Consider the following 13,412-nt stretch of genomic DNA (forward strand, 5'->3'; position numbering starts at 1 on the left):
TTCAAAAGGAATATTTTTTCAACTTTTTTTATAGAGAAGTGAAATTTTCAGATATAGGCCTATTTATTTAGTAGCTAGCCTTACATGTACTGAATCAATGTTGTAGTAAATCTAATATACCGTAAATACGTATTATTGAAGATAGTGTATTACAAATTTGAAAATATTCGCATGGAAAATTAATGCTTGTAAGAAAATGAATTAACAAACCAACTACTGTTACATCATAAGCAAAATATATGTGCCATGTGTTATAAAAATGTCAGCTCTGTAGCTTCAGCAGGTTTCGAGAAAATAACAAAATTTAATATTCTGATGATAGGAAGTTGCTCACCAATATCACCTTAAAAGCATAATGCGATAAGAGTTTGTTATGTAATATTAGTTATATTTAAAACATATACAGTACCTAGGTAACTTGGCTTTGTACTATAATATTGTTTTGATTAGTTCATTGATTACTTTTATAAGACTATAGATACCACCAAGATCAATTCCAACTTATCATGGCATACTCAGTCTCTTTCTTTGGAATATCACTTTCTCTATGAATGAATGTTTCATTCACTTAGTACAGTATAGTTGTTGGTACTATGGAATTTATGTGAATATTCCTTCTTAACTCTTTATTATGTTATTAACGTTTAAAACACAACTGCAATATCAAGAAGATGGTGTAAATACTTTTATTTTGCAGACAATATAGATAATATCAAATAGAAAGGAGCCATATAAAAATAACGACATAAAATGTCACGTTCCGATTGAAATTTGTGCACCACTGTTTTCTTAATCCAAACAGGCTGCTTATTCCTCCTTCCGTAAGTAGCGCTTGATGCCCGCGGTGTACGTCGTCAGAAAAATGCGTTTGCTTTGACATCACTGACTTAAGGTCACTAAAATTTTATTCTTTTCAGGCAGGGTTTAGCCAGTGCGCCACTGAGGCCTGCCAGTTCCTGCTCTCTCTCCCTGGACTCGACGCCCGAGTAGGACGGCGCCTCGTTGCTCACCTGGGTCAGTGCGTCGCTGCCGGGCCTCTGAGTCTCCAAGTGCCGCCCCAGTCACCCAAGCTCTGCTATTCTCCGCCGCCGTCGTCCAGCGCCTCTCCACCCAGCCACAGTCCCACGGGACCCCTAAGCGTCCAAGTCCCATCGTCGTCCAGGCTCTGTTATTCCCCTCCCGTTTCGCCGTCGTCGGCTTCCCCAGAACCAAGCCCAGTTGCCCACTTCAGATCTCCGCAACCCGTCTTGTCTTCGACGCCCAGCGCCCAAGATCTCGCGCGGCCCATCACAGGACTCTTGATGACTGTTCCTATGAAGGACGTGCAGGCGAACAGAAAGTCGCAGGAAGACCTCCGACAAAACCAACAACAGCAGCCCATGTGGAGGCCTTGGTAAAAGGGCCACACATGTGAGTATCTGGAGTTTTACCCACCTACCAGCTTCGAGAGAAGAGTTATATTCGTACAGTTGAGCTCAAAAACAGTGTTAATTGAAGCAAAAACCCTCCACTCACATCGACAAGGACCTCAAATATAGACTATTAATAGCAAACAAGAAGTACAGCTGAATCTCCACCAGCAAGAAGCAGCAACAAATTTTACGCTGTTAAGAAATCCATCTGCGAATTGTCACCCATATCGCCTATCGAATTGCTACTTTTCGACTTTTGTAATCACTCACCGGTCTGAAGTCTTCGCTTTTAAAAAACAGTTTAATTTCATCCACTTCAACTAATGACGATGTTTGTGCAGTTAGTATTTTTAATGGACGAAAGAAAAAAATAACAATATTTTTAAATTAGAAAATTCACTTTGTATGGACTAAATTTTTGTAGCATTTTCTAAAATAACTTCTCTGAACCGTCGAACTATAAAAAATAATTCGTGTTTCACACACCTCTTAGCTATTAACAACACGTAATTAGAATAATTATTATTATTTAAAAAAATCTTACTTATTTTATATCCTCGACCGTGAAATATAAAAACATAATAATATTTAGTGTGAAATTACGACAGCAAAATATTGATAATGCCTAATACGGTCTTTTCAACTTTCTCATACAGAAGTCTATAGGCAACAGTTTCGTAATCTTTGGAATTTAAATTATATTTAGGCCTAATGATTTGTACTGTGAAGTAAAACTAAATGATTTGAATCTTTGGCTGAATATCTAAACAATCCGTGAAATAAATTAACCAAATGGAATTATGTTTTCTCATATTTTTATATTTTTGAGAACAACAAATGCTTGTATCTTTACAATTTAGCGGGGACACAATTAAATGCGTTTAAAAGTCGTCAAGTTCTTGTGAAACTGACCAATTATAAACTTTCTTACATTCCAGAATTTTAATAACCGCTATTAAATAAGAACTGAATAATTTAATGCTTGATTTCAAGGCTGAAGTTAACAGTTCTAAGAAGAGGTTCATTTTCATTGTCTGCTTTATATAGTCCAATAAAACTGTGTCAATTTATTTTGTATATTTTATATTGTATTAGTCTTGAGTGGCCTTAAGATGTCTTAGTCTTGTCATGTGATTAAAGTGGAGGTGAATTGTTAGTAATTTGATGGGTAAAATCGGCTCTGCTCCCAAGACATAAGAAGAATAACGAAACGTGTGTGGTGTTAATATTGAAAATGCCATCGGGAAATGTAAGTTTTTATTTCAGAGTAATATAATCCGACTTTGATGCCGCGGTACAAATTAAGGTATAATTTATATAGAGTCTCTGAGAGGCGAAGAAATAATATGTCAACAAAGAACTTCAGTGGAGTTCATATGGTAGGGAAAACTGAAGAACTCTAAAAACTTTTTTTATTCCGTATCCCCTCTGACCATCACTAATTTTTATACAAAAGAACAATGACAGATTTCCAGCATCTCTGTAAACTTTTGAGGGAATAAGCCAGCCTGGATCCAATAGGATATTACAAATTCTATATCAAATTAAGGTGTTTTCTTTTAAAGACTATACTTGTTTGTCCGGAAACAGCAAATAGAGCTTTTAATTCTAAATAATATAGATTTTGTTTTACAGAATTACTTAGACTGAGCTGCCTGGAAATACGCACTACATAAGATGTAATTAATTCTAATCTCCTGTGTAAATGTGATTTACTTTACAACGTATGAAATATGAATTCAGTTGAAGATATAACATTTAAATTCAGGCAATGAAATAAAATCCATTATTGCCATAATAGTCCTTGGAATTATTTAAGTTTCGCTACTCGTGTTGTTCATTTCCTACCTATTGAAATTTGTTTTCCAGATATTCATACAGTACATCAGAAACAGCTTTGAAAGGAAATATTTGTAATGGAGCCAGAAGAAAATGATCACTGCGAATTTCTCGCGGGAATGTTTTATGAACTAGAACACTTCATTTCCAGTTTCAAATACCTGTCTTGACTGCGGTATCGAGGTTAAAATTTCGAATTATAATTTCCATTTTTACTCCTTAAAAATTCTGTACACCATCGGATGCACAAGAAATATAATGAAAATTGTTTGCTTTACATAATATGTTTATAATTATATTACCTCAAACATTACAAGATGATGGGGCTTCTATTGTGATTTATTCAAGTTGTATCGTTGTACTTATGATGTTTTTGTTATAAAATAATATTTTGCATTTGTACTTTCATGTGTAAACCCAAACGTAACTGTTATAATAGCCATAATAAATTCATAAACCACAAACTCTCAACTACTGTATCAAAAAGACACTGCGAAGTAGCTTGTAGTTTTGCAACTGCTTTGTTGAGGGCTAATTTTTACATTGTTTCGATAGTTCCCAGTTCCATCCTCAGGATATTGTCATTTCAAACAGAAAGATTTGCATACTCTGTTAATTTCCTTAGACTAGTGCAGTATTGTGTACAGTAGGCAAGCATGAAGATCGAAGGGCAGAACCGCTAAAAAAAAAAAAAAAAAAATTAAATTTCAACAAGTGGTTGGAAAGTTATGTTCATTGCAATCCACCGATCATATTTAAGTCCATTACTTTTAAACACTATTATAGATAAGCATGTTTAAACGAATGAATGAGTAACCATGCACAATTTAACCATATTGTGGAGGATGTATACAGCATTTCGGAGTAATTAGTTTAAGTTTTTAATGCAAAAATTCAATAACCTTTAGAAGAGTTAATTCAAATTACAGACTTGTACAAGTTACAAGGTATAATTGTTCAGGTTTTTTAAAAAAGTGTTCAATATTTATTTTAAGCATTTCTTTTAGTGTGTCGAAATAATTAAACACGTCTGTTTTCCTCTCAGTATAATTTGCACACAAACTGGCAAGAAACACACGTATATACAGGGTGTTTAAAAAGTGTCGCATATTTTTACAGGAAGTTGCATTGGTCTAAACGAGAAAAAAAAAGTTCCTATAAACATGTGTCCGGAAACAAATCGTCTTTGTTCTTGCAATAACTCCTATGTGACATATTTATCGCATTTCAGATTTTTGCTCTATTAAATAGCTTGAATAGTGATACAGCAAATAATAAAGTCTCCTATATGTATTATATTTCTCTCTTTCGAAAGTGTAAGAATTCACAACCTCCTATGTACTACTGTCATAGAATGAATAAATTGTGTTTTTCTTTCTACTGCACAATTTTATATTTTGCACATAAAGTTATTGCAGGAACAACGACGAAATATTTGTTGAGGTATGGGCCATGCTGTTTTGTGGTCTACGATACTCACCTATGTTACGTACACACTACAGAAGGTGCTCTATGTGATTACTGTAAAATCTGTACGTTGTCGATGGGTGTGATATACACCAATGTCTTTAAATGTCCCCATAGCCACAAATCCAAAGGATTTAGGTCAGGTGATCGGAAAGGCCATGCTACTGGATCTCCTCGACCAATCCATTAAACCTTCGGGTTAGGTATTGTCGCACGAGGAGTAGAAAATGTGGTGGTGCCCCGTCATGCATAAACAAACAGACATTCTACATCACTGAATACTGTATGTACTCACACTAACACAAGTAAAATGATAGACTCCGTAGTATCCTGGACCTTTGTTTACTACTACATTCTCTGTTTACTTCTATTGAGGGATATTATCCCTCTCAAAACATGCACAATTGTTTTATGTTTTTAAACGAATAACGATCATAGGCCGCAGTACAGCATAGCCCATATCTCAATAGATATTTATTTCCGAACACATTTTTATAGCAACTTTTTTTTTTTAGTTCAGACCTATGCTACATCCTGTAAAAATATACGATACTTTTTAAACACCCTGTATAATTAATTCAATATTGTAAAAGTCATTCTGTAAAAATGCAAATCTCTGGAGCATTTCCCGATGGCAGACTAATTAGTATTATATATATCCTAACTTTTTGTGTAATTTATAGTACTATGCACTAATGTTACGTTTGGAGTTACTGTTTTATTTTGTGTATATTTTAAAGTAAATGGTTAAATAGGCAGGGCGAAAGTGCTCTATATAATGTACAGTTGTTAAGTTAGCTTAAAATATTATATCAGGTATAGAGAATTTTTCTAGAAGTTCTTTTCTGACAATTTTAAAAGTCACTGTCAGCATTCTGAGAGATTCAAATGAAATTCTTGTATGTACCATTACGTATGACTGATATATTTAGCTTCATAAACCAATCAAATTCAGTCAAACATGTTTGAGACAATTCAGAACTGAGTTCCGCACCGTAGATGTGTGGTCTAAGGTCTAGAGAAACTGAATGAGCGCTGGTTCGAGTCCACATGGTAGAAGAATTTGTATTATGAAACTTTAGATAGTTTATGGGACCGGTGTCGAGCAAGCATCGTAATCAATGCATACAGTGAGAATTGCTTGGTAAATAAGCCAAGGTTGGGGATATTATAGTGCTGACCATACATCCCCCCGTACTGATTGGATGATTTTCACCTTGGACCTTCATGGACTTTCGCGTTACAATTTTTTTTTTATTTAGAACTGAAGATTCTTGCTTTGTTATTACAATTAAACTGAAGAAATTATACTATTTATGATTTCATAGAATTTTCATATAAGAAGCAAAATTAAAAAATCACAAACAATTTTATATCTACAAAAAATTTAACTTAGAGTAGAGTCGGGTAGTATCGGACATCGGGTAATATCGGACAGTGAGTTTCTTTCATCTACCACACGATGATAGTACCTGATTGACATGGTTACGTTTTTGTGATGTCGCATAGAGAAACGTAACCATGTCATTCAGGTACTACCATATGGTGGTAGATGAAAGAAACGCACTGTCCGATATTACCAGACGTCCGATACTACCCGATTCTCCCCTATATTCACGAATGTGTATTTCTAGGCGTTTAATGGTTGCTATAATAGCCATAATAAAGATTTTAAAGATGAAATAACCTTAGAATGATTTTCTTCGCTGTCTATGTCGTATTTATTTAGGTCTATCTTTCAAATAATCTTGAACAGAACTAGAGACTTAGCAAAATTTACCGTCATTACTCACTCTAATCAAAATTTGACTTTCTTAGTTATAATCCTCTCTCTCCTCCTATAATCGGGAGCAATGAGTTCCGAATCCATCACAACATGGAATTATGAGCGTCAACTACCAACCAAATATATTCATAATATAAAACCCAACAATTCTTTTTACAATTTTCCCGACGGTCTTTCAACTGATAAGGCATTTTAAATCTTGCATATTTAGGCACATAGATTTGGCAATACGCTAGAGACATTGGGAAACACAAATTTTCTTTTCATAGTAACAATCACCATCATAATATCATCTTTCGGAGTTGGGACTCTTTGGTCTCTTCTATCATCAACTGTGAAGGTAAAAAAACCAAACACTAAATATTTAAAAGTAGGTGTGCGGTGATTATGTAGTTTAATATGGCGTTTGCCAGCACTAAAGAATGAACGTAAGATGCACAACGAATCTCAATGAGAGAGGGACAAATTTCCATTTTAGTGACGGAGATCGAGAAAAATTGTGGTTGGTAACGCTACAGCTTGAACGAAAGATGAGTTGACCCCTATGTCAACTGTATATCTTATCAGAATTGTCTATAAATGGCAACAATACTTAATTGTCCTGTTGAGTTATTATATATTTAGTTTGTAAATAAAAATTGGCCACTTAAATTCGTTACAAACTATACGAAACTAGATTTATTACTGACTATTACACTTTTACTACGTCACACTACTTTTGACCAATAAAACGGTACGAAAGGACGTCTTTCAACCAATCATGGCTGCTTATCGCACAATTTTATCGCGTCCCTAGCATTTGTTTAATTTTATCGCGTCCCTAGCATTTGTTTATTTTTATCACTACTCTAGCATTTGTTTCTTTGTTTGCCAACATTTCAAATTGCACTGGCCTGGACGTCAAAAAAAAAAAAATTACAAACCACTCCAGTCGATGCACAGCAGTTTCAAATATGACTCACATTGGCATTCAAGAACAAGAATTAATAAAGATCATTGGTCACAGCTATGCATCTTCCCTGAAACCCTATTTACAAATAAATGAAGAGCACCATTCGGAAATCCTGAATAAGTTGAGGGATACACCATGTACATCAACGAGTTCACTTCTTTTACGCACACGTCCAATATAACATCAACTGAACCACCAACAACTAAAACATCCAAATTTGAAAATTGTACCTACTTTCAATAATTGTTTCTTTTAAAATTATTCATGTTTATTTTTTATTTTATCATCGTTAATTAAAACGTTTCTTGTTTATTTCATCATCCCTAATTAAAACTTTTCTAACACTCGTTTATATTATTTAGGTTATGTTATAGCTTCTTCTACATGATATTATGAATAGTCACGTATCAGAGATTGTTTAATACTAAGATTTATTGAAAATCATCTGTCAAGTGATGTTGATTACTGGGATCGGGATAATTGAAGTGGAATGCAACTGTTTTAATAAAAATGAAACTGAATCAACAAAGCTTTCTTGACCAGTAACCGTCCACAGGGTTCAATGCAGATTCCATAGTTGGCACAACTGATAAGAAAACAGCTATTCATAACACTACTGTCATCTATTAGCGTAATATTCATAATGTTGAGATGGTACAAATTTGAAGACAGTTTTGTATTTTCGTAAGTCAATTAATATTTTATTGTATTGGAGTACTTCGTTACCTCTAATCCTTATATACTTTCTTCTAATCGTGTAATAGTAATTAAATCCCACTCGAGTTTTGATTTTCTCTAGATAAATCAAAACCTCTAGTGAGATTACTTTGATAATTGTACACTACTTGAAATTTCATTGATCTCTCTCAAGACAGAAGGTTACATATTCCTGATATAATATAATTCATAAATCTGATGTTGATTCTATTTTTGAGAGGTGGTTTATTAACTTGTAGCTTGTTAGTGCGTTGCTTTCAACACGGCTCAGTGATCTCAGATGTGTACAAAGTTTTAACAAGTCTCTCTTAGAATTATTCAATGGAATAGATTTGAAAAAGAAAGCATTTTCAAGTGTATTAGATACCTGAATAAAATATGCAAACATTGCATGGGGAAGTGATTTTATTTTGACTTCATCAGACTTACTATAAGTCTGTAGTTGTTGTGTGATTATATGAATGTATGTTTTAAAAAACAAAATGTCACTGTAATCAATCATTTGAAACAACTTTTAAAAGACAATGTAAATTACGTGCATTGGCATTTTATACTCCAGTATTTATTCGAATACCTCTATTTCTCGTCAGTTAAAATTTGTACATTTTTGTAACAAAAATATAGCATCTATAACACAATATTAAGAAATGGGACATGCGGTTTATTAAAAACTGTATTAAACAGCCAATTATTCATTAGTTTCATGTTCTTTAAGAGTAAATCTAATAATAATTATACAATCATTCTAAATGCAAAAGATGGTGGTATTTGAATAAATACTTCTCCATGTCTTTATAAATAACCTTCACTATAGATGTAAATTAAAATAATTAAGTAATTGTTTCTAGGTTTCAAAAACTGTGAAAACTTAAATATTGAAATGAAATGTCTTTTGTTCAGTGACAATTGTTAAAATTTACTAGTGCAGATTTTAATCCCTTAATCTAAATTTTGCTAAGTTACGCGTGATAAATATTTTTATCCTAATAACAGTACACAAGCCAGCCAATTATTTATTCGCATTGATATAATTGGCATTTTGTTATAATAAACAAATTTTACGTAATTATGTCGATACATAAGAGGTCACTGAACTTCAGACAACTAAATGAACGTGGATCCTTTCTGAAAGTAAAACTGCGTGCTCGCCTGTGATAGCCATGGCTTTATTAATTATTAAATCTGCTTTTATAATTAAATCAGGTAAAATAAATGATGAATTATTTCCCAGACAGTTTCCAGATTGAAAGAAATGCACTCCACGAGCTCCATTGATCAAGAAGAGAACGTGAACTGTCATTCCTTACATTCCTTTGGGAGAAATTTATTTTATGTTATTCCTTTTTGTATTCGAGGTCAAATCTATAAAATTCTCAAAATTTAAAGTGTAGGAACAACCTTTGATCTGTTCTTGCGGTGGACGTAGAACATACAAAAAATTGCATAAGAGACTGTTTTCGATAGAGAAAATCTAGTATTTCATAGAGAAAAATGAAACTGGACACATTTTGCAAATTAACGAAGAAGCGGACAAACGGATCGGACAGATAGAACAGACAGAATAACGGACCAGACTAATGGATAAAACGGACGAAAATACTAGGCGGATAGATTAGACGGAATAATGAACTAGACGGATGGATAAAAAACGAACCAGACGAATGGGTCAGACTTACGAACGGACCAGACAAATGGATCAGATGTACGAAGGGACTAGACGAATGGATCAGGCGGACGAACGAACCAACCAGACAGATGTATCGCGTGGACAAATGGACCAACCGCATGAATCAGACGGACGAACGGACCGGACTCATGGATGGATCACGCGGACGAACGGACCAAACATGGATAAAACGGACGAACGGACCAGGTTAATGAACCATGCGGACGAAAGGACCAGACGGATGGACCTGGCTGATGAACGGACCGTACGGATGGATCAGACGGACGAATGGAGCAGGTGGACTAACGGATAGGAAGGATGGATAAGATGAACGGAGAGACGGATGCGACAAACGGACAAACGGACCGGAGCGGGCGAACTAACAGATCGGACGGATGAATAATACGGGTGAACGGACTGGACGGATGGATCACACTGACGAACGACCAGACGGATCAGACGGACGAACGGACAGGATGGATGGACCAGGCGAACTAACAGATCACAAAGATGGAATAGACGGACTAACGGACCAGGTGGATGGATCACACGGATTGAATGGATAGATTAGGCGGACGAACGGACCGAATGGATTGAGCAGGCGGACTAACGGACCAGACGGATGGATTAGACGGACGAACTGGACGGATGGATCAGACGGACGAAGTGGACGGATGGATCACGGACGAACGGACCAGACGGATGGATCACGCTAACGAACGGATCAGATGGATGGATCAAAAGGACGAACGGACCAGACGAATGGATAAAACGGACGAACCGATCAGACAGATGGATCAGATGGACCAGACGGGCGAACGATCAGGCGGATGGTGCATGCGTACTAAGGGACCAGACGGATGGATCAGACGGACGAACGGACAAAACGGATGAATCAGACTGATGGATCACTCGGACGACTGGATCAGGAAAATGAATCAGGCGGACGAAAAGACCAGACAGATGGATCGAGCTGACGAACGGACAGCATGGATGGATCAGATGGACGAACGGACCGGAGGAATGGAACAGGCGGATAAATAACCAGACGGATGGATCAGACGAAGACGAAAAAAGACTGACGGACAGACCAGATAACTGGACGGACAAGACAGACGGACGCATCAGATAGATGAGTGGACCAGACAGGACAGATCAAATAGACGGTGAAACGGGAAACAAAAATGTGCGGATGGACCTCTCTGGCGGATCAGACAGACGGTCGTGATAAGGATTCAAGAAAAGTAGCTACTAATGTGAACGTGCAAGTTGAAGAATAGGACCAAGGACGGGGAATCTTACTCGAGCTGGATCAGAATTTGACAAATAATGACTAATGATGACCTAAGAAAACTATCTATAATGTACAGGTAGGCCTGTATAAATTAATACAACATTTGAACTCACAAATGAGAAGACGACACAAGACGAACAAGGGACTGACAGAAGAAAGAAAAAATAGTATCTTTGCTTATTAATAATGATGTTAACGGGACGAAACTTTTACTGACATCTGTAAGTAAAGAGTAGCATAGAACTTAAGGCATATAAATGAACAACTGCTTAAGATGCAAAAGGGACTAGGCCTAATGAAACAAAATGTAGAAATAAAGACACTAGAATTTGCTAAGAAAAAGAGTAAAATGTGTCCGATCTTAATAGTGACGACAACTGAACGTGACTACTGGCAGGGTATGACATTAAATAGTAAGACAGACCTTAGATATGCACATAAAATAAAAAATACGTAAAAAATTAGAAGGCCTGATACGAAATAAAGGAGATGTTCGATATGCTAAAAAAACTAATGAAATTTACTGGTGACAAACTATGGACGAATGGACAATAATAATCAGAATTTAAGCGTAATAGTAGGAAAATGAGTTTTGGTTGACACACGATTTTAAAAAGATGAGGACTGTAATCAAAAACATTTATTTTTTTTTATAGATGTGGCTTCCGAGCACATTTTTACATTAACGAATGTGTAGTAGATTGGCATGTTTTTATAAATATGTATTTTTTTAAGAAAACCTTAAATGCCATGTCTAAATTTTGTTCAGAAGAATGCTTGTATGTAAGTACAGTGTAATCGAAGCTCTGTAACTACCGATGTCTTTCAAATGTGTAGTACATGTAACGTAGTATCAATTTGTTGTAGTGGTAGTTCGGATATTGTACAGATTGATTCTAATATGGGATCAGAATTTAATCTTGTAATGAGTTAAGAGCAAATCACTTTTCTCTTGAATCTTATTTGAAAGAAAACTGTTATTTTTAAATATGTAAAATATATTAATTGTAATTGCAGTCATGTTTAAAATTTACACATACAAAGTAGGTTGTGTTCGTTGAAATAATTTCGATGGTGTAATTTTACCTGGTATTCTAAAATTTAATCACAAGCAATTAAAAACATATCCATATAATCCAGCAATTATAACAGTGTATACACCCAAACTAGTACAATAAAGAAAAAATAATAAACCCAATTCTGAAGAAATAAAACCAGTAAAATAAGGAATTACAAATCAAACCAATAAAGACAAAACAATCTAAAAATAGGAGAAAAATAATAACATAGATAATTAGACAAAAAAGGAAATGTCTGCTCCCTCTAAATAGCACATGACACTCTTAAAATTGTAACTCGCTTTGTCGCATCGACTTTGCTCGTAGTTCACCACTTGGAAGTGGATCTTTATTGCACCAAGAGCGATGATAATTAATTTAGAAATGGTAAAATGAGAGCGGGAAAACAGGAGTACCCCGTGAGAACTTTCTCCAGCATAATCCTGTACACCACAAATTTTATTTGGACTTGCCGGGTGGAAGGTTGACTCTCTGTTACGTTTATAAAATATAATTTTCAAGATAACTTTGAGCCAGAATAATGTACCTGACCCCAAACACAATAACTACATAATAATGGCTATGAATTGAATTAAATTATTATTTAAACCACAATTCCTGAATTTATATAAAGTTTACTTCTATACTATATAATATTAATCTAGATATTTGATATCACTAGACAACTAGTTAAGATAATTTAATATATTGTACAGCATAAAACATCTACAAAAATGGCGTATTTACTTTTCGTAGCAATTTTCAACATGACTGCAAATAATGTTCTGCATTAGTTTGTAATATAAATCCCCAGAACATTATGTAAGAAGTAAACTTTGTGAAAGCACTCTGTGATGCTGAAATCTCCACACTATGGTTCCTTTCAGCTGTAATAGTATTTTTATATGAAGATAATAAATGAATAATTGTGAATGCATTATCTGTAGCAAAGATTTTATGATTATTTTAATTAAATAAAGAGATTTGATATTTGAAAGGGGTATCGTCCTTTTAATTAAAATATTTAATTACGCCTTATAATCCACTTGCCGAACCTCAGTCCTGTATCAGCGTCCTTAAATTGAATATCTTCCAATCTTAGCCTTGAAGCGAGAACCTATCATTGTTACCACCACCATTTTCATATTCAACCTTGCAAATCTTAGAGGTTTCCCGCCGATGAATAAACAAAGTTTCACATTTTTACAAGTTTCATCTATC

General features: G+C 34.9%; 1 protein-coding gene across 1 annotated transcript in view; it reads left to right on the plus strand.

Annotated features, from left to right (window-relative positions):
* LOC138716544 (enhancer of split mgamma protein-like) overlaps positions 1-13,192 on the plus strand; it is a 78,646-nt gene extending 65,454 nt beyond the window's left edge. The window contains exon 4 of the mRNA XM_069849700.1: positions 918-13,192. Coding sequence (XP_069705801.1) covers positions 918-1,397 — 480 coding nt within the window. The 3' untranslated portion in view covers positions 1,398-13,192. The remainder of the gene's footprint in view (positions 1-917) is intronic.
* The last annotated feature ends 220 nt before the right edge of the window (positions 13,193-13,412 follow it).

Source organism: Periplaneta americana, chromosome 16 (assembly GCF_040183065.1).
Source record: "Periplaneta americana isolate PAMFEO1 chromosome 16, P.americana_PAMFEO1_priV1, whole genome shotgun sequence".
NCBI lineage: Eukaryota > Metazoa > Arthropoda > Insecta > Blattodea > Blattidae > Periplaneta > Periplaneta americana.